The sequence below is a fragment of the Gymnogyps californianus genome, chromosome 1, assembly GCF_018139145.2.
Source record: "Gymnogyps californianus isolate 813 chromosome 1, ASM1813914v2, whole genome shotgun sequence".
In the NCBI taxonomy this organism is placed as follows: domain Eukaryota; kingdom Metazoa; phylum Chordata; class Aves; order Accipitriformes; family Cathartidae; genus Gymnogyps; species Gymnogyps californianus.
Genome location: NC_059471.1, coordinates 176,841,031 through 176,865,709, shown reverse-complemented (window position 1 = coordinate 176,865,709; position 24,679 = coordinate 176,841,031). Strand labels below are relative to the sequence as shown.

The 24,679-nt window shown below is 38.3% G+C and overlaps 2 protein-coding genes across 8 annotated transcripts in view; both read right to left on the bottom strand.

The window, feature by feature from the left end:
- CAPS2 (calcyphosine 2) overlaps window positions 1–14,382 on the bottom strand; it is a 33,156-nt gene extending 18,774 nt beyond the window's left edge. For 3 of the 7 annotated variants that reach the window (XM_050898491.1, XM_050898517.1, XM_050898527.1), the window contains exons 1-8: window positions 14,113–14,158; window positions 12,802–12,908; window positions 10,362–10,408; window positions 9,031–9,076; window positions 8,776–8,895; window positions 7,809–7,850; window positions 5,428–5,601; window positions 2,934–3,056 (exon numbers count right to left, since the gene is read on the bottom strand). In XM_050898491.1, coding sequence (XP_050754448.1) covers window positions 2,934–3,056; window positions 5,428–5,601; window positions 7,809–7,850; window positions 8,776–8,895; window positions 9,031–9,076; window positions 10,362–10,408; window positions 12,802–12,879 — 630 coding nt within the window. In that variant the 5' untranslated portion in view covers window positions 12,880–12,908; window positions 14,113–14,158. Of the gene's footprint in view, window positions 1–2,933; window positions 3,057–5,427; window positions 5,602–7,808; window positions 7,851–8,775; window positions 8,896–9,030; window positions 9,077–10,361; window positions 10,409–12,801; window positions 12,909–14,112; window positions 14,159–14,346 lie in introns of those variants that run through there. The other 4 variants (XM_050898499.1, XM_050898510.1, XM_050898536.1 and 1 more) reach the window with 4 other exon arrangements.
- A 1,623-nt stretch (window positions 14,383–16,005) lies between these two features.
- On the bottom strand, window positions 16,006–24,595 carry CCDC107 (coiled-coil domain containing 107). The gene is made up of 6 exons (XM_050904842.1): window positions 24,421–24,595; window positions 21,230–21,435; window positions 19,923–19,989; window positions 18,545–18,635; window positions 17,299–17,408; window positions 16,006–16,684 (listed from the first exon to the last, which is right to left on the bottom strand). Exons 1-6 carry the CDS (start codon window positions 24,590–24,592, stop codon window positions 16,419–16,421), a joined length of 912 nt encoding a protein of 303 aa, XP_050760799.1. The 5' UTR covers window positions 24,593–24,595; the 3' UTR covers window positions 16,006–16,418.
- Window positions 24,596–24,679: the final 84 nt, after the last annotated feature.

Here is a 24,679-nt window from a genome sequence, read left to right as displayed (position 1 = left end):
CTGAACTTTTTCACTGCCCTTAAATTTGCCTTTTTTTCCCCAAAAAAGAATTTGAGATATGAGAAAATAGAGATTATTGTTACTGAGGGGGTTTATGCAACCTTTTTGACAACTTTGTAGGTATTCTGAAACTGAAGAATTAACATATTTTTCTGATTGGTTATTTTTTCCACACAATTCTTGTGTGCAAACCAAATTCTAGATAGATCAAGCCTTCCTATGGCTGAAGAAGAACTGAAAGTTGGTGCCCAGACACCAGGTAGCTGTAAGGGATAATCCCTAATTCCACAGAGATGTTATGAGTATAACTCACAACCTTCAAGTAAATGCTGATTAGCGCTAGCCAAAAAAAAAGAAACACCCAAACAAATAATCTAACACCAGACCAGCTGGTGTTTATTCCGAACTGATTTTAAGCCTTAAAAGATTTCTGAATTATAGCAGATAGGAGGCTTTTTAGTTTGCTTTCATATTTCATTTTTGCACCTATCAGAACTACAGGTGCTTTATTCCGAGTTAATGAGTCTTTGCCCATTAACTGTCACAATAGATGTATTAAAAAGCATTATGTAAAGGAGGACACAGTGATAATACAGAGCAGTGTTTGTTAAAACACAACATATTCCATGGACCCTGGCTTACAGAGCCAAACCAGCTAGCATGCTGAAAAGAACCTGATTTTAAAAAAAAGAAACCTTACACCTTGAATTTCAATTGAATACTAGGTCACTAAATGGACTCTTCCATGGACCATCTTCCATTTAGCCCTTAGACAAAAGCTCTACTAGGAATTTACAAAATTGCTGAGGCAAACATTGAACTTGCAGCAGCTCTCACTGGTTAAAAAGTAGTAACTCTTGTTCACAGAATATGATTATTCAGAGAAAACCAACCTTCTTCCAAAAAAACCTGATTTTATTATATATAGCATCTATTGGCAATCATACATGTACTATAATCTGTCTTGAATAAGGGAAATTTCATCCCAAACTACAGAAAAATTAAAATAAATTCTACTTTAACGTTAGAGTTTTTGGTAATGATTACAGTGAAAGGAAATTTTAACATTGTGTATTCTTAAGCAAATTTTTAAAGCACCTTAAAATCAAATGCCAACAATTGAGGCAACGTATACCCAATGGAATTAATATATATGCAGTTACTCCATCCGATTTTTTCCATTATTCCTACCACTATCAGAAGCTTGAACCTGAGAGAACCTAAGATATGCTCCTAGAAAGAGACAGACAGCCTGTGCAACCATGAGTGCTAATCAATAACAAAAGGGCTTCTAAAGGTCCCCATGACACCTTGCTCAGACACCTGCTGGCTTCCTTTTAAAGCATGCCAGCTGCAGTGTACCTGTTATTTTGTGCCCCTGCACTGCTCCCTTTCTCAGTGTTTTCAGCTTATTTGATTTAGCATTAAGTAGTTACTCTAATGATACCTCAAAACTTTTTTCCATTATCTTCACCCTATAGTATAGATTTTTAAATTTATTCTAAAAATAACAAATAGGAGGTTCTTCAGAAAAGTACTTCCTGAAAAGATTTTCTTATCATGAAAATGAATAGTGACCTCAGTAGTGCAACATCCGCATTCACTTTGATGAGACTAGAAATCAAATAAATGTTTGCAATGATGCAAAATTCAGTGCATAGTGATGAGCAAAAAAAATAAAATTATTATTTACTTTTGCAATCTCATAAAATTTCTCATGGCTTAGTATTCCATAAAAAAAGTTAGAATGCTAACTCTGTTCTACAATACCTTCAAAAACCAGTTATGAAAGCCATCACTCTGCATATGCAAATACTGAATCATGCAATATCAAATCTCAAGGTTCTTCATCATTGTAAATAATCCTAAATTCAAGGCTTAGCCTTAGATGGGCAAGATTCCTATTGTGCAGTCCTAAAACAACTAAAAATCGTGCCTATGTAAGAAATTAAAGAAACATATTGGGTAAGTCCATATAAGAAAAGTTTTAATTCCCCTCTATGCATGCTAGTGAGGTCATACTTGTTTCCAGTTTTCAGGGGTCCCTCCTTCCCAAGATCAATAGGGATGAGACGAACCTGGAAAGGATCTGACAGAGGACCGGAGCCAAAGCAACTGAAAGGAGAGGCTAAGGGAGCTTGGGTTTGTTTAGTTTGCAGAAGCAGCAGCTATGAGGCATTCTGAAAACATCCTACAACCAAAGGGAAGTTACAAAGACGACAGAACCAAACTTTTTTTGACAGTGGCCAACAGTATAACAGAAGGCGAAGGTTACACACTGAGCCTTGGGAGGCTCGGTATGGATAACAGGAAGAACTTCTTCACAAGGAGGGTAGTGTATCACAGGAAGATGTTGCCTAGAGATGCTGTAGAAGCTCCATCCTTGGAGCTTGAAGACTCAGCCAAAGCCATGGCAGACCCGATCTAATACCAGCAGCAGAGCCCATACAGCTTACAAACCCAGTTCTCATCACATACTCCATTTCAGGAGTTAATGAGGGAAAAGAGCCTGTTTACTCTAGCAACAAGTCAGAGTAAGAGCTGATGGAATCATGGAATCCATGGATCATGGAATACAGGCTCAGGTACAAGCTACAGACCAGAGGAAATGTAACACTATACTCAGGTTCACTCAACTCACTCAGTTAATCTTAGTTGTATGTGTATATTTGTAGTTATTATTCAGAATTTGCATTCTCATTTATATATATTACTGCATAAAATACAAGCATTGCAGATAAGATTTAAAAAAAATGCTCACTGGATTGCTCAGTTCAGCTCCCATTGAAATAAATGTTTAAATTCCCATGACTGCAATGGGTGCAATTACATACTAGGCCCAAATCACCAAAGGCCTAACTTCTGTTGAACATCTGGGAAGCCATTCTACAAGCCTAGACAGTTAACAGCATAATACCAGCCAAAATACTTACAGCTTCTGATTTCCTTATATTGTGCTGCATATTAGAGGGCTTGCTTGTGTAGCATTGTTGCAGGAGAGCTTTCTCATCAAGAGCTGTAAGATCATCATTATGTCCATCTTCAAGCTGCGTACCCTACACAAAAATACATTTTCATAAATCAAATTTAATTAATTGTAAGAAAAAACAAACAAAAAAATACAACACATTTCCTCAACAATTTATTTAAAAGTATTTTTCTTTCTTTTTTCATTTTTTAAAACGTCTACTTCTTCCACTTCATGCTAATTAGAAAAAGTAAAGAATTTTTTTTAAGTCTAGCTTTCTACAGAAACTGAACTTACAAATATTGCTCTCTAGTCTTTCCTTATATCTTTTGATTACTTACCAGCTTTCAACAATTGAAATAAAAAAAAAAAAATCTCAAAAATACTGTGTTCCTACAAGCTTTGTGAAAAATCAGCAGCAAGTCAGAGAAGGTAGACTGTTAGTATCTCTCTGAAGAAGACAAGAGCTCATCCTTTTTCTGTTCTGCTCAAGAACAGCCAAGAGAAGGTGGTGGATTTGCCATTATGCATATAGCTCAAAGTTCACCGTTGCAGAGATGCTGCTTTTTGACCAGCAAAGAAGTTAAATACAGTCTAGACAGGGAAAAGCCAAAGCACACTGCTGAACTGGGTCTAACAGACTTGTAAATCAGTCCGAGGCTATTACAGAAATATCTCCTACATGGAGGATATGAAGAAAACTGACAAAGGAGACTGTGTTTACAGAAGTCAGGAAGGAGGGAACATGGGAAAGAAATCAAAAGAGTATGTTTTGTTAGCTATGCTCCTCTATGAGTAGCTTCTTTTCAGAGAAGAAAAGTTATTACAAGTTCCACTAATCAGATAAAATAATAAGTATCTTGAAATCTAAAGAGGTTTTGATTTAATCAGGTAGTGATAGTATCTCTAACACAGAAAATTGTTCTGCTAGACATTATATTAAAATCTGTCATAAGAACTGACACACATGGCTTCTAGTGCTTAGCAAGTATCTTTCTGGAACCCACAATCACCAGAATAAGCCAGTCCTGCTTTTCTCTCCCAGTATACACTTGCCACCTGTTTCTTCAGTTTCAGATTAACTTATAAAGGAGTCACTCCTTGGAAAACAGATGACATGACGGTGTCAGGCTGGTACATAAGAGTGGAATCATTTTAAAAAAACAAAACAAAACAAAAAAGTAATACTACAACAAATCCCCAGAACTGATAAACTTAACTACCACCAAACATAAAACTAAACTTAATAAAATAACAGAATTGTTTTTTTTTCACTCAATTCTTTTACTCACAGAATGTTTACTTATAGGTACTTGCAGGTTCTCCAAGTTTTATCTGAACACTAGAAGCGTGATTATAAGAGGAGAAAGCCCCTTTAAAACTATCAACAGTATGTGTAAAACAATAACAATACGTGAAACAATCTTTGTCTTACGTAAGACCTTCCCTTTTCATTCCACTGAACATTAAGCAAGGAAAATCAGTAAACTCATTGTTATTCATCACAAGTCTTTTCTCTGAAAAGCAATGAGCACAATATGTTCCCTCAACATCTGAATACTTAACTTTTCATTAAGATTCTTAAATGGTCATCTACCCTCAGCACAGTCTAGTATTCGACCAGTCCTCACAGCTGTTGCTTACTTTTGTTTCCCGTTTGCTTACACCTACGATGATGTATCTTGCTCTGTGCAACCACCCTTCTCCACTATCACTTCCAGAACAAGACGAAAGTTGGGTTTTTTCACCCCTTTGTTTTCCAGTTTCTCTCCACTGATCTTCCTTTGTTTGCATCTTACTTTTAATTTAAAAACACAAAAGAAACCTGGCAGAATTAATACAGCTTGCCGTCCAACTGTACTGGACCTTACATAACATCAAATCAAAAAGTACAGATAATATCTTTCATTATTTTAACCCCATATTCCTTTCCATTTTCAGTGTTAATAGTTCTCTAAGGTACAGATTACATCTTTCACTTCTCCTTTTTTAAGTCCTATATACAGTCATAATTGACTAGAATAATAATTAATATACTTCTATATTTCAAAAATAAAAAAGCTTGAATGCATTCCTATATTTGGAAATAACATTTAACCAAGATCTTCCCGCTGTCTCTCATCTTCTTAGGCTGCAAACTCTTCCCTATCCATCATGCTAACCTTCATGCTCAGGCTAGAGGTGCGCTATGAGGGCAAATGTTACATTTCTTACCACAGAATACAAGCATACTTAGATTCTCAGAGCACTTCAGTTTCTCACTCTGGAACAACTAAAACAAGCTTCCTACATTTTATTTCCTACTCAACATTAGATGCTGAAATTACACGTTTCTATTTCTTTACAATAAAAACATGGAAGAAATTAATTACACATACATGCAAACCTCTCCAAACACTGTAATGAAATACCGATGTACATTTGCTATTTAAAAATGCAATTACTTCTTTGCCAGCTACCTTTATTGAAGCTTCTGGATACCGGAGGCGGTCTTTTTTCTTTTCTGCAATTCTCTGAGAATACTGCTTATATTCTTCCTTCATCTCTGCTTCATACTGACGATACTTCTGTTTATATCTGTCTGTTGGGGATGACAGATTTTCTGGTATTGTCTTCTGCTCCAAAACAGAATGCTAAAGCAAAGAATAATCAATATAAAAGCCTCTGGTTGATCTATTGAATGAGAACAGCATTATTATAATTCCCATCCAGTATAACTTCTGAAACTTCTTGACACTATGCTTCACATTAAGAAAAAATGCAAATATAACTGCATATTCAGGCTTAATTTTCATTGAGTTCTTCATATTCTGCCATTTTTTAACCTAAAGAGTACACAGCCAAATGGTTTTACATCACTTTTAAAGACAGAAGCCAAGATTCAGTGGTTCTGTCCTATAAGATAATGTTAGAGATCACTAAAATGGGAATTCTGATATTTGATTTTGGATGACTGAAAACAGGCTGATAGATTTTTTTCAATCAGAAGTTCTAATATTCTTGGATGGCAGATAAGTATTAGTACTGGGACTTCCTTCCCTAGAACAACATCAGCTAAAAAGGCTAAGTACCTTCCTAACTTTACGTCCATTTCAGTCCTCTACACAATGAAGGCTGCATCAGTAGAAACAGCAGCAATGACAGAAGGCCAAGACTCCATTCTTCTTTCTCTCCCTGAATAACTAACACCTTTAAGTAATATTCCTTCAACGCTAACAAAACTAAGACAGCCTTATCTAGCACCTCTACTTGACACGTCATCTTGCAACAGCAGCGTAACAGTCCTGTTCTAGAAAACCTTTTCTCAAAAAAACAGGAAGATTTATGTTCTTGAAAGGGCAGCTTTCTCTTTCAAAAGAGGATCCACATCCCTTCACTGGTTAATTCCTGAATGATAAGACCATATTTAAATTATTCTTCCAAAAGTGACCTATTTTGGGAAGATTTACTTACACAGTCTGTTATTGAACAAGCTGGAATATATCTTGCTAAAGGAATGCTCAGTCAGGGCCCCAGAAGCAAGCAATGCAGAAATAAAGGCCACTCAGAAGAATACATTAAAATATTTTAGAACTGCTTGAAAATCTTCTCCACAAGAAAGAAGGGGGGTCAGGGAGTGGGGAAAAGCCAGGCAAAAAGAGAGAGAGAGGGGGAGAGCAAAAGAGAGTAAGTGAACAGAAGATACATTCCTGCACATTCAGCACTCAGTATTTAAGACATAATGAAGGCAGAAAGGAAGCAACAAGAGATAAAGGAAAGCAGAGAAGGGAGAAAGACCCTGAGAAACAGACAAAGCCATACCAACCTTCCGTTAGCCTTCCTGCAGCTAGAGAGAATTATATGTAGGAACTTTATATTTTTTTTAAAAATGGTAAAGCAAGCGATGAAATTATAGGCATCCAGACCTAAAGAGCACAGCAACTCAAGCATGTTTGCACTGCACGCTTACAATGCAGTACAGAGGAAAATAACCTATCCATAGTTACATGTTTACAGTTACATCTTAAGACATGCATAAATACTTATGTTGGGCACATAGATATTCTGAGTAGTAGTACATTCTTAGTCCATTATTTAAAACAAACAAACAAACCAACCCACTTAACCATTTCAGTTTTTATTTAAATGCAATTTTTTTTCAAGTTGAGAAACCATTTGGTTATATAGGGAAACATATAAAATTATGATCTTAGCAGATTCACCTTGAGCTCCAGCCAATTTGGAGTCCTGCCCTACAAGTTGCTATATTATTCATTTCAAGGGGCACAGGTTATGTACAAATTAATTAATAATTGTTTTTCCCTCTAGCTACACTTCTGTTTTAAACACATTCATTACAGTATTTCTTAGGTTTACATACATTAAATATTTTTGAAATAATGGATTTTTAAACCGTATATTTTCCAGTTCTTCCAAAAAGAGATAACATTGATAAGTTAGGATATTTCCTGCACCCTAACCAAATAAAAACGTACTACTACTAGTAAGATTTTTACCCCGATTATGTATAGTGCACGATTATGACAGAAAAAATCATGTAGGCAGCATTCTTCCTGAATTAGTTTAAAGCTCTAGATATCTAATCTCTCGAATATATAGGGACTACAAACAGAAGACTACTTTTTGCAGTACTGCAGCATTTTCTCTTTAATTATCACATTTGAAACACTCAAAATACTGACGGAATGACAGAAGATTAAAAAAGTCTCTCCAATAAGCTAGTTCCTGTCACACAAAAGAAGTTAAAACACATTACTTTTTCAGACCATATACTATAGTACTCTACTACTGAATTGCTAACGTTATTTCATCAGTGTATATTTTTTTTCAGCTAGTTTACCTCTATTTTCTTCTGACAAGATTTTCTAGACACCTGTTTAAACTAAAGGAAAAGAGAAATTAAATATGTATCATGATAAAAAAAATGTCACATTCACTTGTTCAACTGTAATTCAGATGTAAGAGTTCAAAGGAAAATTTCTTCTGCATTCAGGGAACTGTAATAACCGAGTAATTAAATTAATTCTTAAAATTGTTATAGTCGATATTGATCCTGAACAGTGCTGTACTGTACTATAAACCAGAATGTTAGGATCTGGACTACTGATTTTCCTTATAAAGCACCTACGATTAGTGGTGATTAAGTTTCTTAGTCATCTAGGGAAAAAAAATGCTGATATGTGATCAGGAAATATTAGCAATAAAAGTGCTCTGACAAATTGAACGTAATTCCAAAGTTAACATCACAGTTCTGTTTTAAAGACAAGAGACTTAAGAAAAACCTATGAAATGGCTGCACATAACTCCAAAAGTTTCCTTTTCACCAAAAGTAACTATTCTTCCACAGAAATAATACTTACTGTTTGTAAACTTGGGTTTTGTCTTCAATCATACACTTACTGACTACTACTGATCTTATCTTTATTATTTTTATAACTTCCACTTTGTTTAGAAAGTTAAACCAAAGTTACATGCTACCTCAAAAATATTACATTTTTCAGTTGCTTTGACAAATTGTTAATAAAGCTAGTTATTAATATATCTCTTAAAAAATGAGTACAATGAAAAGGATGAGTGTATCAACCAACAAAGAAGAGCTAAGGTATATAAGAAAATAGGATTTTTGAAATATTCTAGAGGCTTCTCGGTAAAAAGTACTTTGCCAAAAATATTTTGGACCAATAGCACTTGGAGATATGAGTTTAACCAAAAGAAAAAAGGAGAACTTGTATAATAAAGCTAAGTATCCTTTTCTAAATTACTGCTAAAGGGGCGTATTTTAAAGATATTTGTAGTGACAGACTGACCTGTTGAGCCTGATGATGCTGTGCATATGGCGTTTGTAATGATGTTCTCCAATCTGAAGATGAATCTAGAGGGCATGTATGAGGATAACTTCCACTGTATGGTATGTAAGAGTCCCCATCCTAAAATTACAGGGTGGGGGGGACGGACAACAGACAATCAATCGTAATTGTTTTATATTCAGAGTGATATTTTTATAAACTCCTGCAACACATGAATTCTAAAAGCCATTCAAAACAGAATTAATTTATAATTACCTCTTCATCAGAATCTCCCAGCCTCCCTAGATCTAGGCATGGCACCCTGCAGGAAGTTAAAACGATTTTAATAGCAATATGTTCTCTTATTTTCCAATTACAGTAAAAGCAAACTGCCTATTAGTCATTATTATTAGCTCCTTCACAAAAATTTCCCTGCTATGAACAGTTTCACTACAACTGGAGATGGCCTACTTGGCAAATCCCTGCTAGCCCCTCTTGCTTCAGCTCTGGAACTGGCCACTGAGCTTTTCGTCTTCCTCAGTCGCAGAGCACCCTGGCAGCTGCGAAGGGCCCCTGCAAGGCCCTTCTTCACTCCCAGCAAGCCCATCCTGGCTCGCCTTCACTCCCCAACAAGAGCTGCTGCAACAAGATCATAAATCAGGGATTCCTGATTCCTGTCTTCTACAGCAGGTCTGTGTCAACATCCCTCTATAATCAGTCACCAGAGGTGCAACAGGGAAGCAATAGCTCCTTGGGACGCAAACCTTCCAAACTTTTTGGAAGAGATTAACACAGTGGAAGCCAACTCTACTTCAGTATTTTATTCTGCTTAAAGAAATGAAAACATCTCCAATTCGTCAAAGCATCTCTGTGCCTTCTGCCTTTACTCCAGGTATACTCTGGAGCACCATGAATACAGATTTTTTATATTTTACCACCAATATTTCCAAACCACCCCATTATAACAAGATTACTTCTTGGAATAAGAGAGCTCCTTAATTTCCAGTCTTTTTTCATTAGCGAATGACTGACAGTACACAGAAATTGAAGTTCTTTGACTTCAGTATGAACAATCCAAGGTCATGGTCACACATACATGTAAAATAATGTGGAAAGATACATTGGCTGTAAGGCATTTCAGTAAACAAACCTAAACTATCAAACATGCTTCTTGGAATAGCAGATATTGCTTATCTGCCAAAGTCACTATAAGGTTTTAAATTTTATAAGCACTGTACAAAATTTCCCATTGCTTGTAAAAACCCTTCACAACAGTTTCTCTGTAATTTTTACTGTAATACCTGCAAAGAAGGCCAGCAGTTAAAAAATTTTTTTCTCCTTTTGCAGATTACTATATTAAAAATATTCAAGAAAGACTAGGTATAAATATGAAAGCTCTGAGTACAACTCAGCTCAACCAAATGTAAATCAACTTAATTCCAATGTAAATAATGCATCAAATATTCTACTCTAAATATAAATCATAGAAAACAAACCTATGATGATAAATTCCATGGAACACTGAGTTGCATATCAATACAAATGCAAATGCGTTGTGTTAATAATGCACAATTAAACAAACTGATCAGAAATAGAAGCAGACTTACTCTGGTGGGCGAGGACCACGAGTAGCCCGTGTATCTGGTCTCCAGCCCTAAGAGAATGACACATTATTACATACCTACGGGGATCAGGATTAAAATACGTAGTTCTCTCTTTCAACTTCCCCTGGAATATTTAAAATCAATGCCTGAAAGTATCTGCCCAACATATTTGACTGAGATGCTACTAACAAAAGGACAAAACAAAAACTTTTCATTGAAAGTTGATTCTTACAGATCATGAGACTAAAAGACTGAATATTCATCATGACAGAAAGATTTCCAGCCATTAAGAATCCAGATAGTATCGACATCAGCTATTAATAATGAATTAAAAATAATCCATGTTCCTGAGGCTTTGTACAATCACTGCTCACAAGGTTTTAGGTCACATCGTCCTTGTTGGTTGGGAAACAACCCCTCAGCCAACCCTTAAACCAAAACCACAATACCGACAGCCAGCTGGCTCACAAGGAGCTAGCACAGACCCCAAAGAAGCCCTTATATTTGGTGGAACTGTATCATCTCAGCTTTAGTATAGCAGCACATGATGATGACTAGGCAGCTTCTGTACTCACACTGTTTATTTTGCATGGCTGCATACCACACAGACCTCCCGACTCAACTGAGCAAGAAGATGGTAAGAAAAGACTCGAGCCAAAGCTCTATCTACCCCACTATCGCTTTCTGAAAACAGCCAACAGCAAATCCCTACGGAAGACTGTTTGACTGGGGCAAGCACACAGTAACAATTCCCCCAACTGGCCTCCCAATCCGAAAAAAAATGTGGTTCAGGGATGTTCTGAACCAGGGCCAGCATCTTTGTTTTCACACTCTTCAGCTCAGAGATCTCAGCATCACAGTCTGAACTCAGCAGACGTCCTATTTCCAGTGGTGGCCTAACACCTTTCACACTTTGAGAGCAGTCACAAAACTGTAACTCTTTTCTTGCCACACACCCTTGTAGCCTGCTCCTGAAAAAGAAGTTCACAGTTCAGCAACACTACCCTCTAGTGCCTTCAAAAAAGGGTATGCAGGTTTAAAAAAATAGTTTCCAGTAAGGTCGCACATAATAAACACCACCACCTTGTGGTCAAGTATGTAAAAAACCTGTAAGAGATCTAACACAATTTAGTCTTACTCTTAAGACCAAATACAATGCATTAAATCACAAGTATATAATTTTTCTGTACCATTTCAACTGTGATAAGATAAAGAATATACCACATTCTAGATGTTAAAGTCTTAATGTAAGTCCTTTTCCAGAATTCATCGAATAAGGAAGAAAGCAAACAAAAATCATCCTGAAGACTGTCCACATTTACAGAGTGAAGCACATAGTTTCAACCTAATTGTAATCTATGATTTATTTTTGCAAGCCACCAAGAATCACATGGACTAGGGAGTCTAAATTTGGAAACTGAGGGGCACAAGAAAGAGAAGATAAAAAGGGATGAGAGGTTGGAGAAAAGTGGACTTTTCTTTTTTTTTTTACAACCTACACTAAATGCCCCAAATGTTCTTGTTGTACACAGGTATTTCATTCTCAAACGACTAGTTAAAAGGTAACATTATAACATTGATGTGATATCACTTACAAAAGGTCCTTTTTCATTCCAAATCAAACAAATAGGAAAAGAGCAACTTGGCAGTCAAACTCCAAGAATTCCTAATGGGGTCATCCGACAAATAAGGAAGTTAAATGGGTGCTTGGGGGCTGAGGGAAGATTACCAATTAACTTTACTTCATGGACATAAAGTACACAGTATCTGTGAGAAAACTCAACTGTTATTAACAATATTAGTATCTACCTTAGCTATAATAAAAACAATGGCCCTCAGAATCCAAGATCGTATTTGTACTGATCAGGCTTTCAAAAGTTAGCCTGAAAGTTTCTGCTACAGTGAACTTCGGAGGGTTGCACCTTATCTCAAAACGTAGACTATTAGGAATACCTGGAAAACAAAATTCCCCTTCATACTGATTGCAGAGCACTGAGATTCATTTTACACATCAATCTGAAATCATGCCTTTTGAAATTATGTTTTGGGGGTTGCTTTACTTTATTGCTGTCTTGCAAAACAAAAACAGACACACCTGTTACCAGTTCCACCAACAGCCTGAGACAGCACACAGTACAGGTTCAAGCCTCTGTTGCTCTCAATTGCAAGCACTAGTTCGTTCCCAAGTTCTCCACATCCCAGTTAAGTACCCAGAATATCAGTTATTTTAGGACAGCTGTTTTTAATTGGAAATTCTCACCTTCATTTGAGAAGCTGTCATACTAAACTATAACTTTCTGCCAAGAATAATTTCTTTAAAAGTTTCCTGCTCTACAGAACACATTATAACCTCAAACTAAGAACCCTCTGAAGTATGATTAAAATATTTGTTAAAATGTCAAAGTAAGGCAGGAAAACAACCACAAGCCTTCTGTTAACATACCTGGCATTTCTTCCCCCTTGATGACAGCTGAGCCTGCCCTCGAGGGGATGCAGCAACTCCTTTAACTTCCAAATCCATGCAAATTCAATGACAACCTTCAGAATAAACTGAAAAACAGAAAAGGCTATTGAGAAAATCATGTATATTTTATATAAGTAGTTCTACAAAAAAAACATTATTGCATTAGAAAGAATGTGTCTATCATCACCAATAATTTGGGTAATGTCTTCAGCAAGCTATGAAATGTGGCTGGCTTCCCTTTTTCACCGCCTCTTAATTTCAGTCTTTCCTTACTAATGCTTAACCAGATTCCTGTTCAAATTTACGTCTTTGCCTCAAGTTTAACTCCCTCTTTCCCTTATGCTTCTCAATACCTTCTCATACCAGTATTACTAATTTGCTACCCCTTGACAACCTCAAACCTTTTTTACTCTTCACTTACTGCTGCTGCCTGGCTCTCAACTGCACCATGCCCTGGGACCAGGTATTTTCAGGAAGATGTAAGGGCCCTCCTGGCGCGCAGCCAGCCCCCGAGAGCTCCAGAGCGACGTTTTATCAGTGTGCCATCTCCTGCTCTGCTAGTTTCTCCTTCCACCCAGCCAGTTTTGAACCAAAAGCCTATCATTTAGTTCCCAGAAATCAGACACTCCATTTTCAACTCACCATCCACAAAAGCTGACCGCATTTCTACCTACTGAGCGGGTTTTAACTCCCAAGTACCCTTTCCTTTACCAAGCAGAAGCACAGCTGCAGGGCCTACTCAGCGATGGCCACAGAGCTGCTCGCCAACCAGACGGCCTTCCAGCCATACCCCCTTTCTCTAGGCACTTAAAATGAAGAGCCGCTGCCTTCACACGACCTCAAGGCTCCTACTGAAATGTAGTATCCTCCCAATTGAAGGTACAGGGGGAAGAAAGCGTTGTTGCATTTAACCGTTAACACGCCGAAATAACTTTATCACAAACAACAATGCTATAAGGGGAGAAATAAACATTATGGGCTCAGAAACGATGTATTTTCCCGGGAGCGTACTGGGGCGGGGAGCGGGAGAAGCCCAGAGCCCCGGCAGGGTAGGGCAGGGCGCCGGCCGGGTCCCGGAGGGGTCTCACCGGTGCGGTCTCACCGATGGGGCGCGACGGGCCGCACACGGCTGACGGAAAGGGCCCGTCCCCATGCGTCTCCATGGTAACCGCGCCCTGCCGCCGCCGCCCCGCCGAGCGCCCTCCCCCCCCCGGCCCCCGTTGTCCCGGCCGCAGCAGCCCCGTCCGGCCGCCGCCTGAGGGGCAGCAGCTGCTCCCACCCGCGCCCTACCTGCCCGCCGCCGGCCGCCCGCGCCTGCGTCCCGCGGCACCGCCCCTGGCTCCGGCCGCCTTGGGGCCTTGCCGGGTACAGCAGCGCGGAGGGGCCAACCCGAGCCAGGTTCCGCACGGAAGTTTCGGAAGATATCACCTCAGCTGAGCGGGGCAGAGGAATTCCCTGTTCCTCCTGAGGAAACACCCTACTCGGGGTAGGGCTGCGTGCCTCAACATCCCTCCCTGCGCTCACCTGCAAGTCTGCCGGCCGCGCCCCGGCAGCCGGTGCTCCGCGGCCCCCGCAGCCAGCTGCTAGGAAAGCTGGGCCCTCACACGTTGCACGGATTCGTCTCCTCAACTAACCCACGCAGCTGAAATCAGAGACTTCAAAATAGCAGCAAAAAGGCTCACGGTGAATGGCTGTAGCCCTGGGTCAGAAATACAGCGATTAGCCCAAAGTAGCTCAAAGCCTTATGGACAAAGGCTTCAAGTAGCAGCAGCAGCATCCAAAGGCCAGTGAACGTGAAAGCCGCAGCACTGATGATTCAAACGCTGCCCAAGGCAGCGAAATCCTGTGGCTAAGGTCACCAGCAATAGCGGCGGCACCTGGAAGGCAGCGATACTGACCTGCACCCACACCAGCTCTCACAGCAGGGCGAACGGTGGAGCCACGAACGGCAAACGCCATGGCAGCGCAGCACGCCTGGTTCCCGTTCCTTCAGTCCCTCTGATCAAAGGCTTTGAAACTAGTTTCAGTTCATGTTAATTAGACTTACTAGTTATCTCAGAGGATAGCCTCTATGCAATTATGATTTTTTTTTTCAAACAGTTCCAGTTGTCCTTAATGACCAGACCTACACCAGTTATTTTTAAAAATCAAGTTGTGTCCCAAGTACCAGTTTTGATTCATCCATTCCATCTTGGGGAAAAATCTGTCACCTCTTGAGAAACCCTGGGGTTTTGGTCAATCAGTTTTCCAAAGTTAGGCAAAATCTCACTTATTGCAAAACTACTAATACACTGACCCTAAGGATGTATTTCTGGATGCTGCTACTTCCAAGCCCATGTGATCCATTTTTAGAACCAAAGACATACCATGTTTCTACACAAGAATGAACAATTCATTCCGTTTCAGTGAGTGACACAGTAATAGTTTTGGTCCCTTTAACTACAGTACAGTTCCTCCATAAAAACAAATCCACGTGTTGTTTTCCTATAAGAATAAAGATGGCAAAAGAGTTCAGGCATTGTAGCTGGCCTACTTAAGCTATACAATTACAAAACAGAAAATTTAATAGCATTGTACTGTCAGACCTACCTCTAATGTAATTCCTGTCATTGAAGGGTGGCAGTTCCATAGGCATGTGTGTTAAGTGAACAAAAAAATTAGTAGAAAAAAGAGGTATGGACAAAAATGATTCTGGCAAAGGAAAAAAATGCTTTTAACACTGACCTAAAAAAGCCATTATGAAGTCGGCATGATGTATTGAAAAGAGAAACCCCCAAGCTCCACAGTTCTTGAATGACACATAGCAAATACATCTGTTAATACTGATATAAGAAAAAGTGTATTACAATGAATCAAAAGGCCAGATTCCATTGTGTTAAAATAAATATGAAACAGGGATATAGTACTAATGGGTATCAATCAATTATTAGGCAGCTGCTGAGTTTAATCAGTGACAGGTGGGGAAGAAATTAAGTGATCCAGTGTAATGCATTAAGGTTTAAATTGACATACAAACCCATATATCATTCCTGAGGAGACAGCAAACTCAGACACAATTATTTTCAAATAGTGTCTGTGGCTAAATTTCTCTCTCCAAATAAAGAAATTTGACTATGAATGCATCTGTAACTTAACCCATATGGCTTTTCATTCCCTCCCAGAGAAAAGTTTTCCACAAAGAGCTAAATTCATCAGTGCATGCTCTTTAATGAACTCAAGAAAGTCACAGTTCAACTGGCACCATGCTTATTAGCTACAAAATATTTATGAAACATCTATTCTTTATAGTCTTAATTACAAGATATTCTAATATTTTAGTGAAGCATCAGATATAATTACAGTGCATTATATACAGAGTACAGAAATATTTTTATAGGAAAAAAATAAATAGAAAAAAATACGTAAACATCCTGAGTGACATTCTGCTGCCACTGAAGTCAGTTACAGAACCATCATAGATATGAGCACAGGCAGTATTTCACCCCCTTTTTTACAGCATATAGCAGTGCACATAACTTCATTCAAAACAGTTTAAAGTGCATAAAACATTATTAAAAAAAATTTATAAGCTTTTGAAAGTTTTACATATGTAGATTTCATTCATATCTATTACGTCTCCTCAATCCTATCTCTTCTGATTCTTTGTTTATCATTTCTTGGTCTTCTACCACCTCTGGCTCAAACTGATGTACTTCACATTCTTCATATAATTCATGCTCTTCTATTTTGTAATCATTATCAACATCCTCAAGGAAATCTTCATTACTGTCATCATCTCTGTCATCCATTTCTTTCTCTTGAGAATGTTCAGCAAATGACTGAATAAGATCTTCAAGTTTCTCATTACAAATGTGGCTGACATCTTACAATTCACAAAAAAAAAAAATTCAAAACAAAAGTTTAAATTACTAGAAAGGCTCCAAATTTCAGGGTCAGTTTAGAAGTAGAATATTTATTTTTATTTGTTTTCTCTCTTTTATTAAGACTCAACTAATGCAAAAATTCCCCAAATTTCTAGTAAACCATTCTTAACATTTAAGATTTCTCTTGGACTACTACGCACCTCTTGGAAGTCTCCAGTTGAAACTAATATACAATTTGCTGTTTAGTATATTATGCAAGCATTACCCACAGCCTCAGAGGTCCCCATCTGGGAATCCTCAGACTGAAGTTAGTCCAATACTAACAGATTGCTCAGGAACTCACATTCAAGAAGCCCGTTTTAAGAAAGCAGAACAGGACTGTGTGGTCTATCCTAGTTCAATGTCTTTTAGCACCTACTCTTAAAAAAAATCATGATGTATCAAAAATTTGAAATTAGATACACCTCAAACAGGAAGAATGGTACTCCTCCAGAATAAAATTAATTCCATACACATCACCCAAGATGCAGGAGCTGAACATTATTATAGTAAGATCTGTTTATTCTTTTAAAATATAAACTACTTAGTTATCTCCTGCTGGAAATCGAAGTACCTTTCATCTTGTTTTCTGATTTATCCAATCCACTTTCTTTCATCAGTCGTCTAATTGATTGGAGCTGTGTCATTATTTCATCTTTCTGCTCACAAGCTAAAGCATTAACACTAGAAAAAAAGACAGATGTCAACAGCCAAAAGATTACCTTGGAAGTGAGTGCTTGATAATAACACACAAGACTGCAATTATTTCCTTCCGTGGATAAATACCATAGTTAAGTTAGCAACACGTTTAGGTCAAACTTTTCTTTGACAACTGTCTCTTCAGAAGTGGGGAGCCCATCACATACACCTACTGAATAATCCAGTCACTGAATTCTAATATTGGAGCCCCAATGGCCAAGGTTGAGTAATGACTACTGAAAGAAACAATTATCCAAAGTGATTTTATTTTTAGTACAACAATGCCTAATACAGAACTTTACAGTTTAGAGGCTTTTCTCATTTATTTCAGATTTTGTTTACTCTCTCTCCTCCCTGTCACTACTAGAAATTTGTTAGGCAAATTAGTCAGTGAATTTGCTGCTTAATAGTTTCAGCACATGTTAAGTTCAGAAGTACCCTAAAGGAACAATCATGAAATTCTGCATGTTTTAAACTAGGCTTCATGAAGGATGTCAGTCTACACAAAATGGACTGCATGGATATTTTTATTTCCAGTAGATGGGTAAGGCCCTAGCTTCTGAAGAAAAGAACATCTCTAAAACTACAAGGAGCTTATAGTACTTATTCCCTTGTTACGCTACAACAGAGAAGTTATATTTCCCCCAAACATACACAATCACTTAACAGGTTCATTTCAAAACACAAAAATAAGCAGCTATACCTTGATAACTAGTTTTGTCTTCTAATTATATCAAAAGGAAGAAACTCTTTCTGCTACCAGAAATCTAATACCCACATGGGCTTTCAAATGCTACTGAGCTTAAGTATTTTTTCAGTATTAGTCTCCTCAGTCATTATTAAAGTTTAACTTGTTAAGCCACAGTAATGTGATCCTAAGTCTGAGCTTTTGCATTTATGTTTGGTGAACAAGAGACGGGAGAAGTCTGTGGAAAAGATCGCAAATTGCAGAAGAGGTATTACCTGCAAAAGGCTACAGAAACAATAAGTAATTAAAGAAGGTTCCTAAACACTGTTCCTTACCTATATATAAGGAACATTTTAAGAACTCTTTGTTAACATTTTGGAGAATTTCAATTTACAGAAAACAATACTAACTGAGATGTTTTAGAAACACTCACCAGTTTGACAGTGGATCCAACTGAGTCAATAAAGAATTTAACATTTTCTCTGTCTGTGCTAGATGCTGCTCCAGTTCCAAAAGCTGATGCTCTAAGAAAAAACAAAAGCGAAAAAACAAAAGCAATAAAACCGAGGGAGGCAGAGGCAGGAGGAGAAAAGGGGAAAAAGGGGGGGCAGGAGAGAGCGAGCATTCTAAGAAATGCATTTACAATACCAAAAGGATGTTAATTTATATTTGTGGTTGGGCAGATTCAAAAACAGGAAGTTTTTTTCTCTATAAAATTCTAGAATATGAAAAGGGTGTGGTGGGGGTAAGAACAGAAGCCTTACTATGTGTTACCGTAAGTCCTTCTCATCCAATAACCTGCCTCCAATAGTGCCCAAACAGAGGACACCTTGGTAGAAAATGAGTGAGAACGTGGCTCTCACCTTCCCAGCTTCAAAAACTACGCAGTTCCAAGACTTCCTGAGGTATAAATAGTGAATTTATACTCAATATACTGTCATGAATTTGCCCACTCACACCTCACAAACACATTCAACACAATGCACTACAGTTGAGAGGAGTAAGTCCTCCTAAAACACTATTAAACTTGAAGAAAGAAGAATGCAACATGCAAGGATGGTGAGTAGGCAGTGTAGCAAATCACTGCTGAACCTCATTACAGATCTGGTGTAGAGAGACACCAAAATAGGCTGCTAGTTGTTTAATTAACTAAAAATGTGTCTATACAAGGCACAAAAAAAGTGTGAAAACAGCTCAACTTTGATGTGCCATAACTTTTTCTCCAAAGGAAAGCCCACTTCTTGGCATGTGCAGAATACACTGACTCAGACAGTTGAGTACTCTGTATCATGAAGAAAAAGATGGTATCATTTATTCTGTCTCCTCTATAAACAGTTAATGTTTTTTGACAGGTCTCTAATTTGGCCCAGAAATTCAACAGTCTCTGTAACTGTTTATCCATACTGTTCCATTATCAATACAGTTCAATTCTAAAGCAGATCACTACATCCTTTTCAAATACCCTATTAATTTTAAAGAGTATTATATCCTATTTAAACATCCTATTGTACTGAAGAAAACTGAACAGGTCTTAAGTGAGAAAAACATCTGACATTAAAAGGCAGACAACCATACTATATTACTATAGCTGTTTTAAAAAATATCACCATCTGGAGTTTTCAAACAAACCTCTAACAAGTGTTTCAAATATATAGAATAATGAAGTGGGTTTTTTGTAGGTTCCTAACTGCACTTAAGTAACTTAAAGATTGTTCTCATTTAGCTAGACTGCATCAACGAAAATATGTAGCTTGTTCCAGCAGGAAATACGCATTTTTGGTGAACATATGCATTCTGAATGGGTATCTTACCTGTCTCCTTTGCCTTGTCTTCTGTACTTTTTTCCTTTTTGGAGAGACTTTCTTCATGTGACTTCATCTTTAATAAATACAATCGTGTTAAAGGACTTCATCACTATTTGCATATTAAAAATCAAAATGCATTTAGAAATTTACTGAAATTAAACCACAAAAATGTGCTCCATTAATGTAAGTCTTTTTCTGCCATGCCTCCTTCGTATCTTAAACTAACACTTCCGATTTTAAGCAACGACAACATGATTGACAAAAGTTGTAAAAGAATGCAGTTGCTATTTCATATCCAGTTTTCAAAAATGAACAGAAGGAACCTTCTAGGTTACTGGATCCAGTCTCCTACCATTAACCAGGAGGTAAAACTTCTTTCTTAAAGTAATAAAGATGCTATTATAAAAATACTTACATTTCAATTCCGCAAGTGTAAAGAGATCTAACACCCAAAATACTGTTTTTATGATGTTTAGATCTTATTTACAACCTAATTAAGTTTATTTTAAAACTAAACTGGTCAGCCTCTATGTTGATCTTGCTAAGCTGCTGTATTTTTCTCACATAGGAGTTGATATGAAACTGACTATGGAAATGAAGATGCTGTCTCTGGTCACATTCAAGTTTAAGTTTTTTTTTTCCCCTGAAGGCAAGCAAAAAAGTTTCAGGTGCACTCTCAGTATTACAAGTGCTGTAATCTCTCTTACGATAAATAATACATATCAAGACTGATATTTAAAAAAAAAAAAAACAAAACCAAAACAACTGATCATGTGTTCTCGTTTCCTACTTTACTAATGGTAGAAAAGGTATCACATTTCATGGATAAAAGTCTATGTTGCAGCTGCATGACCAAATGAGAAGTCCAAATAAAAGGTCTAGACTACTTGCTATTCTATCTAATCACTAATCTAAGACTATTAGTCTGCAGGAGTCGTCCATCTCCTTCCCATACTCAATTTCATTCTGACGAATGAAAAGGAAGTGAAATACTGATGAGACTTAAGTTACAGCCTCAGGTAACAGCACCGGTTCAGTTCTCAGACTCTTATTTGAGGTCAGCAGGTGGGAGGGCAGTGTAAGATTCTCAATTCTTTAAGTGGTACCTTTAAAAAGGTAAGTCAGAAGCCTTCGTAAGGAAGAATAAGATATGCTATAATTTTAACTTTGGAGCTCACATTCCAAGTCAAACCGAGCAAGAAATGGCTTTTGGACAACCATATACATGGGCTCACAATTGGGAAAAAAAAACCCACCAAACCAGTTACATTTGCTTCTAATTTCAATAATTTAATGCTTTTCTTATGGCTTACCTTAAGAAATTTGTATGCTGCAAACACTCCCACTCCAAGAGCATACAACGGCATGAGGGTGAATGCTAACTCTCTACCATTTCCTCTTGTTCTCTCACTCTTTATCTCTTTTTCCATTGCATTTCTCATCTGCTGAATAGTCTGATAAGTATTACTGTCAGAATTTCCTGGATTCAGGTGAATTTGATGAACTGTCTGAGGACTACCTTAAAAAATTAAATTGAGAGAAAGACGACAAAGTTAGAAAGGAAATTAAGAGTCCAATTAGTTTCACAACTGGAATTAAATTGTTTTCTTCTTGTGTGATCATCTTTGTTCATCACTCTTCTAAGATGGTGTGGTCAGCCCTGCATCCAAATAAAGTTACAAAAAAAAAAAAAAAAAATTTAAAAATCACTCTTTCATGAATAGAATGCAAAGTTAAATCCAGGTAGCAAAGACTCTCAAACTAAGTTTCTATGTTTCTTTAAGATACAAGTTTTAAGTTTCTTCCTTCACAGCAACATTGGCAAACCCACAGCAAACCACAGAAAGGTAGATATAACAAGAAACAAATCTTGAAATTAAAGCATGCTCAGACAAACTACTGATAATGCTGAGAACAGTTACAAATTAATATTTTTCCTATGTAACAGAAGAGTTCAGTACAAACTGAACTGTCTAGTCCCAGGAAAAAAAAAAAGTTTTTTTGAAATACACATGCTGTGTTGCTGCTTTCATTATTTTGACAGTAAACTCAGTGCTACGTGGATATTCCCACAGGCTTAGAAGTGCTGTACCTCTGCAAATCAAATACTTAGCAGGAAAAGATTACACAATAGCAGAGATGCACCCTTGGAAGTCTGAAGTATTTTTGCATGTAATTTGCCTGCCAGAACAGGGAGCAGAAAAAAGAACAGCCAGTGTCACTGCTCAACTTAGGTATTAGGTTATTTGGTAGTTAAACCTGGGGTTCATGGGACATGCACATGAGAAACAGTGCTATCAGCTAAAGAATGCAGATGCTTGCAGAGACAGACAGCAGGTGATTGGGGGGTTGTGAAGTTTTACACTGATGTCTCAACTGACTGCCTAGACTTATGATTTCAAATCCCTTTGAACATTTAGTTCATCATAATTTAATATATCAGAACTGAGTACGGGTAAAACAAGATTCACATTCTATAAAAACTCCCAAACAAAAGACCATTATGCAAATCACTCCTTGTCAATTAATACTGAAACAGTGGCATTTCAAAAATTTACAGTAACATAACTCAAGTGTGCAAAAGACAGCCACAATCAGGTAGAGAAAAAAATTAACATAAGTTACAACTCCCAGTGAAACAAGCATTTGGCTACAGCTTCTTCAAAATACAAGATAAAAAGGAATCTAATTCTGCTAACCTAAGCTGGTACTTTGTGATAAGAGAACTCAAACAGTGTTTTAGAATTGTCTAAAATGAGTTAGCCAGAAAAGTTTTTCAGACTTCCAAGGATGACCCTGACTGTAGCAACATTTCCTACCAGCTCTGCGGTCAAGTCATGCCAGGCATTACTGCAAGTTCTTCCACATGCCATTGATCAGTTTGCAACACGCACGTTTGGAGTGGACCTTTTATCTGTATGTTTGCTCACTGGAACTCAAAACAGAACTGGACAGTTACACAAAAATTTAAACGCCCTAGCTGATACAAGCAGAACTCAAGCTACCTTAATCATTTAATGCACGTTCAGGCAGACATTCTCCTTTCAACACAAGCACATTTAGACCTACTAAAACTGCACTAACTAATCTGGAAATCACGTTTTATCTTACATATAGTTTTCCTCCTTTCAGAATGTTTCCCATTAATTACTAGTTTTAAGTTTGCACTCACTCTTTTTTCCTTACTTTCAGTTCTATTTGTTTTTAATGTAAATGAGAAGATTTACTAACATACCTAATATCACAGATGAAAAAATTTCCACAGGTCATACAAATAAGAATGTAGTCAAGGGAAACAACACCTTCCTGGCACAGAGGAAGGATGTTGAATCCTAACGGAGTCCAGTGTCATGCACCAAGTGTATCCCACACAAGAAACAGCAGAGTGAGTTACTGGCCAAACAGGAGAAAAGAACCCAGACAGGTGAGAACATCTGATCTACCTGAAATTTATTTTACACAGTGCTGGGCCAATACATCAGTAGAATCAGAGGCATGTGAAGTGTTGCTTTTTTTTAAGGTTTGATTTTAAAAGAATTTGATCTATAGGAAATGACAGCTACCATATAAATTAAAAGTAATCAAGCAAAACAGGCCACGCTAGAGCTTACGAAGTACAGTAAGTTCAACATCAGCTGGGAAGAACATGGTAGCAGCTCAAGCCTCACTTTTTCTGCTTCCCGGGGAAAAGCACAGACACATAATTTGGAAGATTACAGCAACTATCTATCTCTTGGTTTACAATGCCTCAGAAGGCATCATCAATGAATCACAGAGCTACCTCAAGAAAGCAGCCTTTTTGTTATTTTCCAAAACGAAAGCAGACCTTTGGACCTTGAGCTCAGCCCTCAGCTGATGTACACTGACATAGCTTAACATATATTTATACCACTCAAGCTTTAACAAGCAGTAAGCTCTCTAGCCCATTCAGTGGTATCTTTTCTAAACAAGCATCCTGGACTCTTTCCAATACACTAGCTGACAAATCTCACACGATTCTGTGCAAATGTTTACTAGCAGTAACACTTGGCTTCCTTATTGCAATTCTAACATGCGCAGTGATTTTTTTCCTCTGACACCTCACAGCTACTCATCTGTTAACTAACTGCGCACCTGCAGGCATTATTCGTTAAACTGCTCCAATAAGACACACTGCCAATAACAAGGTGTTACCTGCATTTAATTTTCTTAAGACAACACAGACAAAAATCAAGAGTGACAAACTAGAAAAGCAGAACATAAAGGGGGAGGGGGAGGTTGTGGAAGGTTAAGGCGAGGAGGTGAGAGCACAGAGGCCAGCTCGGAGCTGTTTGACAAGGCCTCCCCCTTCACAGACCGTGTAAAACACCCGGCGCCTCCCGCCAGACGAAGGCGAGCCGAAAGCACAGCCCTCTCCGTTCCCGGGGGCTCCCTTCGAGCCCGCCGGAGACAGGGGCCGGCTCCAAGCAGCTCCCCCACGGAACGCCAACCGCGGCGCGGCCTCGGGCACCGCCACGGCTCCTACCTCTGCGGTGCTGACGGGGATCGTAATGGCCGGGGCCGGCCTTGCCGCCCCGCGAAGACCGGCCAGCCCGCCCGCCTCCGCCTCCTCCCCCGAACATCCTGGGCATGACGACGAAGACGCAGAGCACCAGCACCACCGAGACCACCGCCTGCTGCAGCGCCGACAGCACCATCCCCGCCGCCGCCGCCTTCCTGCCAACGAGCCGCCACCCAGCGCGAAGGAGAGGCGCCCGCGCGGCTGCCGCTCCTCTCCCGGCGAC